At 38.7% G+C, this 6,781-nt stretch overlaps 1 protein-coding gene across 1 annotated transcript; it reads left to right on the top strand.

The window, feature by feature from the left end:
* On the top strand, positions 1,138-6,103 carry LOC109825188 (ankyrin repeat-containing protein At5g02620-like). Its single transcript, XM_020391961.1, has 3 exons — positions 1,138-2,015; positions 2,131-2,540; positions 5,054-6,103. Exons 1-3 carry the CDS (start codon positions 1,634-1,636, stop codon positions 5,921-5,923), a joined length of 1,662 nt encoding a protein of 553 aa, XP_020247550.1. The 5' UTR covers positions 1,138-1,633; the 3' UTR covers positions 5,924-6,103.

The following is a 6,781-nucleotide window of genomic DNA, read 5'->3' on the forward strand; positions in this document are numbered from 1 at the left end:
ATAGAATCAATATGAGTGTATGATATGTACAAATCATTCTTAGACCATATTTTATAATTTTTTGAAACCAGAGAGTAATCGTTTTGACAGATCAATTAGTATTTGGGAAGATGTAAAAAGAGTACAACATCAAATTTTAGAATTGATCACATAGTTTATATTTTCTTTCTTGATTGAATTTGTACATTCTAACTTAGAATATTCTTAAAAAAAATTCTTGAATATCTATAATACTCGATCGCCAGATAAACGACACATAGAAGTAAACAACAGGTGGAAGTAATTTTTTTTTATAACTGAACAAAATCCTTAATGACTAGATAAAACCTACAATTTTCCTTAATGAATTCATGAATTTTTTTGATTAATAATAATAGGTTTTTTCCATATCGGTCCCTTACATCATTAATATTTTAAAACTATAGATTCAAATTACTATTTAATCTTAAATTATTAATATTTTATGGCTTTAAACATCACTATTTCTCTGGAAGACAAAATGTTAAAATCACACATGGAAATATCCAAAAAAATTCAATATATTACGATAATTATAAAGTTTTTACAACCATTTTATAGTAAATAAATAAACTTAAAATAAATAATTAAAATATTTGATCACGTGCAGTGCACGTGCATTCCACCTAGTAAAAACAAAAACGTTCAAGAAGCTGTGTGTAATAACTCATAAAGTTCAACAGTATTTAGTGGAATAAAAAGGTTAAGGGATTGTGCAGCTCCCCAAAAATTCAGGGGTTTTTCTGTAATTAACCCTTTTGGAGTGTTCCTTCTCCGTGTGACCCCATCATGCCCATCACCATCTTCAGCATTCCATCGCTCTTTCCACAACGCAATAAAAAGCAAAAGAGATCACATTGATCACAAAATCCAATTTACTGACCACAAAGACCCGTCCATCTCTTTTTGCTATTATTTTTTTAATAAAATAATTAAAAAGAGCAGCCAATCATATTAAAACATGGGTCACTGGTTATTTTTAGCTCCCCCATTGCCTTCTGATATTTACAAGGGTAAATAAATAAACGCTTTAAAGAGAGAAAAGAAAGAGAGTCCACTAGATTCCCATGGGAGGCTCTTTTTTTATCTCCCCTCCTCATTGATTGATCGATCGTTGAGATTCTGTTATTATTGGTGCTTTTATAAAGGCGACCAACTACACTTTGTCGGAGTTATGGGATGTATCTGAGCAATAAAAAGGTGCCTTTTCCCCAAAAAAAAAAAAAAACACGTTCTTGCCGTAGTTGGTGCTCTTTTCCAGATGCCCGAGAGGAATTTGGACTTGTTTCTCGTCAAAGGTTCCATCAAAACCTGATCTTTTTCCATTACGCTGTTGAAATTCCGGAAATGGCGATCTGGGCTCTTTAATTTGTTTTGTGGCGAGAGAGAAAAACGTTGGTGCTGAGATTCGGGAGTTTTTAGACGTTTCGCTGAGTTCTGATAGGGTTCGTGAGTTAGCTAACTGGATTTTTCCAGGATAAAGTTGAGAGTTTCGGAGTTCGATTGAGGGTGCGATTAACGCATAAACGATCGTAGGTCTAGTCTGAAGTTGAGTGAAGACCCGGTGTTGACCTCAACAAGCAGTAGGCGAGGGTTCTATTTCCCGTTGCTTTAGATGGAGAAGCAGCAGAGTTTTCGATTGGGAGCCCTGGAGAGGCTACAGAGCTTCAAAAGTTTCCGAATGGGCTCGACGGAGAAGAAGAAGGGCAAGGAGAGTCCGGGGAAGAGAGGGGATACACCCCTCCATCTCGCCTCGAGAGCTGGCAACTCGTCGAGCGTGGCGAAGATCCTTTCGGATTGCGAGGAGAGCCTGCAGCTGAAGGGTTTGGTCTCCAAGCAGAACCAGGACGGAGAAACTGCGCTCTACGTGGCGGCCGAGAGAGGGTTTGTTGGGGTTGTTAAGGAGGTGTTGAGGGTTTCGGACGTTCAGTCGGCTGCCATCCAGGCGAACAACAGCTTCGACGCCTTCCATGTCGCTGCTAGGCAAGGACATTTCGGTAATTGTCGCGTCTATGACCTTAAGTAGTTCAGTTGAAATTTCTAATATTAACGAGGCTCGTGTCCACAATCTTTATTCTGGTAACTTTATTTGCTTTTCATTTGGTCTTGCAGAAGTGGTCAAGGAACTATGGCAATCTTTCCCTGCATTAGCTATGACTACGAACGCATCCAACTCTACCGCCTTAGATACCGCTGCCACTCAAGGCCACATCGATATCGTCAACCTTCTATTAGGAACTGGCGTGGATCTCGCCAAGATTGCTCGTAACAACGGCAAGACTGTTTTACACTCAGCAGCGAGAATGGGGCATGTTGATGTGGTGAAATCAATTTTGGGTAAGGATCCTAGTATTGGTTCTAGGACTGATAAAAAGGGGCAAACAGCATTTCACATGGCGGTGAAAGGTAACAGTGTTGACATTGTTTTGGAGTTGCTAAAACCCGATCCCTCTATAATCAATGTGGAAGATAGCAAGGGTAACACGGCGTTGCATATTGCAACAAGGAAGGGTCGCCCTGAGGTATGTAACAAATTTTGCGACTTGATAGAGTTTTCAATTAAGCATCGCTTTCCAATTCGTTAATGGAGTTTTCATTTAATTTCTTTTCATTTTGCTTAAGCAACTTAGCTCAGTTGCTCATAAGAGGTTAATAATCGTCGTCACAAGTGTTTACCTTTGAATGAACCACTCCACACAAGATGCAAGAATAGGAAGTAATAAAAAGTCAATCTCGAGGAATCAAGGTTGATACTCTTAGTTTACAGAACTTGGTAAAGTCGTCATTACTGTCGTCAATCCTTTCCCCGCCTACATGAGGATTGTCAATGTAATGTCGACCGTGTATGAATTGGTGCAATCTTCCCAGTCTAGGTAATTATTAGTAGACAGGGCCGTGCTGTTAAACCTTAATAGCTGGTTTCCTAGTAAGTAAAACCTACCAGAGACATGTAGGTGGAGCTCATTTTAGTAAAGAGATCCACATTCTCCTAGATAAGAGAAATTTGAAGAGGTATTGATGTATGATTTGCTATAGGGAGCCATAAACTTAGGCACAAGATAAGCTATAAAACCAATAATATCACACTTTAATTCTTGGCACAGGAACTCAGACTCTAATGAGCCGGTAACATTTACCTAACATTTCTAAGAAGCCCTTAATGGGTTAAAATATTAGATTAAATGCTTCTCAGAAGTGTCCGTTAAACATTATTAGATGCTGATCTGACTTAGAGCTCCTTGGTACAGTGACCCTCATATTGTTTACAAATTTGAAATTTAGCAACATGTAAGCATACATATTCTTGGAAATATTGACCAACACACGTCACCTAGTACTGTAGAAATAAGTATCTTGTGAAATAGTAAGATTACACACATTTTCACCTGGTATTATTTACAAACAAGTATCCACTTTAGAGTCTTAGACAGCATAGTAAGGCTGATTAATGTTGTAAGGTATTTGATGGATGTCTTGGTCAGGATTGGATAAGTATACGGAGTTTCCATACATGACCATCACATTATAGATGTTATTCAATTGAAGAGTTCCTTCTTGTTGTTTCCAGAAAAGTGACAGATCAACGGGTTTCAAGTGGTAACTTGTTTACCTTTTACAAGTGATTAGCTCCGAATTTACTACACAGGATATGTCTTTGTGCACCTTGTTCACTTTTTACAAGTCAACTTGGAGTAGATTTCTGAGCCTGAGAGGCTGATATCATTAAGCTCGGTTCAACTTCATACTATTAGTATATTAAACTATATCCATCATCCCTCACCACAACCTCGGAGTTTTGATGTAATAGTTGGGGCCTTAACATGGTATCAGAGCAACCCAGGTTCAAATCATTCTAACCACAAATTTAATTCAAATTTCAGGAAAAACAAATTTTATACCATTGTGTGGCTCCAGGTTTCAGCCCATAGAAAGGGCCCTCGACCCTGCGGGGGCATATTAGAATATAAAACTATAACCCTCAACTCTCATCACAACTTCGGAGTTTAGGTATAAAGGTTAGAGGCTACAAACTATTTAAAACATACGATGAGAGATATTAATGAGAGGCTACAAAATATTTAACACGTATGATGAGAGATATTAATGAGAGGCTACAAAATATTTAACACGTATGATGAGAGATATTTATGAACATGAAATTATTTCAAAAGGGCATGCAGGCTTCAAATCCTTGATTGAATTGAATTATAAATTCATTTACCTGATGTTATGATTTTACTACCAGGATCTTAAATCTATTGGTTTCTGACTTGTTAGCAACTTCTATTGAACAGAAATGAATTTAGGACTCAATAGCACAGGTCGTATTTCATAGAACAAGAACCTATTAGTACCACATAATCCATAAGAGTAAAAGATCCTTTCAATTACATATGAAGGATCTTTCCAAACGTATTACATTGGGATTACACAACATTGGATCTATCTAAAGAAGACATCACCATATATCATAGTTTACTTAATAGGAAACATCTCAAACTAGTCATGGGAATGTAAGCTTTTTCTATTATATTTCTCTTTTTAGGATTTGTACTCAAATCTATCAGCATACTGGAGTGATCCCATGCATATAGAAAGTGTCTTGACACCATGTTATTCAGAAACTAGTCACACTTTCTATTATTTTATTTAAGGTTAATTGCACATAGATACGTTTGTAGTATCATTGTTTTGAACTTACTACCCCTATAGTTTCATTGTCGCAGATAGACTGGTTGGACTTTTGACTCTTTGATTCTCAGACTCACTATTTCACCAAGAAGCAATATCTGCCAAAAAAATCACTAAGTGATAAAAGAGTAAACAAAATTTAACCTGGGGTTCTATCAACGTTAATGAAATTACAGGGATAGTAATTGCAAAGCAGCATTAATATACATACAATTTATCGTTTTGTTTAAGATAGAGCGATGTAGGACCAGTCCTGAAAAACTTCCATATCTCTGTTATTTATCAAGCTCATTCTTCTTGATCTCTACATTTTCCCTAATGTCTATTTCTTTCCTCGCTGCAGATTGTGCAGGCCCTATTATCAGTTCCTGGAATCGACATCAACGCTACCAACCGAGCTGGTGAAACCGCACTTGGCATCGCTGAGAAATTCGGCAACGAAAACATCACCACTGTGCTCCGAGAAGTTGGTGCCGTGGCCACCCCCAGAAACCGTGATAACCCACCAAACCCCGCAAAGCAACTGAAACAAACAGTAAGCGACATCAAGCATGACGTCCAATCCCAAATAAAGCAAACTCGCCAAACTGAGGCTCGAGTCTACAACATCAAGAAACGGCTCCAAAAGCTCCACATCGGTGGCCTCAACAACGCCATCAACTCCAACACCGTTGTCGCCGTCCTTATCGCCTCGGTCGCCTTCGCTGCCATTTTCCAAGTCCCAGGCAACTATGTCGATACTGAATCAAAGGATTTTACCCTCGGTCAAGCTTACATAGCAAAAAATAAGGCGTTCCTCATCTTTTTAGTTTTTGATTCTCTTGCATTGTTTATATCACTTGCTGTCGTGGTGGTACAAACTTCTCTTATAGTCGTGGAGCAAAAGGCGAAGAAATTGATGGTGTTTGTGATGAACAAGCTGATGTGGCTCGCTTGTTTGTTTATCTCGGTATCTTTTATTGCGCTTACTTACGTTGTGGTGGGTAAGCATGATCTGTGGTTGGCTTGGTGCACGATGGCGATTGGGGCGACGATAATGCTAGGGACTATGGGGTCGATGTGTTATTGTATCGTAGTCCATCAGATCGAGGAGAAGAATTTGAGGAGTATAAGGAGGAAGGCGTCGGGGAGTCGTTCGAGGTCTTGGTCGTTGTCGGTGGCTTCGGATTCAGAGATGTTTAATAGTGAGTTTAAGAAGATGTATGCCCTTTAGAGTTCAGATTTGGCTCCCTAGGACTTGTACATAATTGCCCTGTGATGGAATTAGGAGAGGCAGGAGTTGTAGCAGGAAAGAGCATCCCACGGTATTGAAGAAATGGAGATGTAACTGGTTGTTGAATCTTATATATTTATCAATGTGATGATTATAAATCAATATCACGTCCTTTTTCTACTTTCTTGACTGGGAAATTACTTGGGATTCTATGTGGTCAAGTCTGTGATGAAGCTTGTAAGCATTTTGAAGATACTGGAAATAGATGGGATGCAAGTTCTCTGTTCTTAGGGGAGAAGAATTTGTTGTGGAATTTGTTGGATAAATAACAACAAATCAAATACCAAGATGTAACAAACTAAAATAATTAATTATTTATTAAAAGTTAAACTAAAATAATTAATTAATTATTAAAAGCTAGTTAGTTTTCTCACGTTCTCAGCAGCGTAAGAAATTCTTGCTATCAAAATAAACAATATTAGTTTAACTGAAAATAAATGAGTTATGAAAAATCAGGCCTGAACGGGGTGCAGTCGTGATACACTGCCCTAGAAGATAGAGGCCCCGCCTGTCGCCCTGGCGTAGTTGATCCTCCCCCCTAGCGGTAAAAGCCCCCCGGAAACGGCCGGCCTCTCTACTCGGGCGCGAGTAGCAGAGCTTCTGCTCAGATGAAGATGATTGCCCAAAAATAATCCTCAAAATATGTAGCCGAAAATCTTTGAGTACTAAGAGTAGCAGAAGGAGGAAGAGGGAGCTATGAAATTCTTTGTGAATTTCTGTGTGTTTTCCCGAATGAACTCTGCCTCCTTATATAGCCTCATGAACCAGTAACCGATGCTGAATCTCCTCGTCCGTTGG

Source organism: Asparagus officinalis, chromosome 10 (genome assembly GCF_001876935.1).
Source record: "Asparagus officinalis chromosome 10, Aspof.V1, whole genome shotgun sequence".
Classification (NCBI taxonomy): Eukaryota; Viridiplantae; Streptophyta; class Magnoliopsida; order Asparagales; family Asparagaceae; genus Asparagus; species Asparagus officinalis.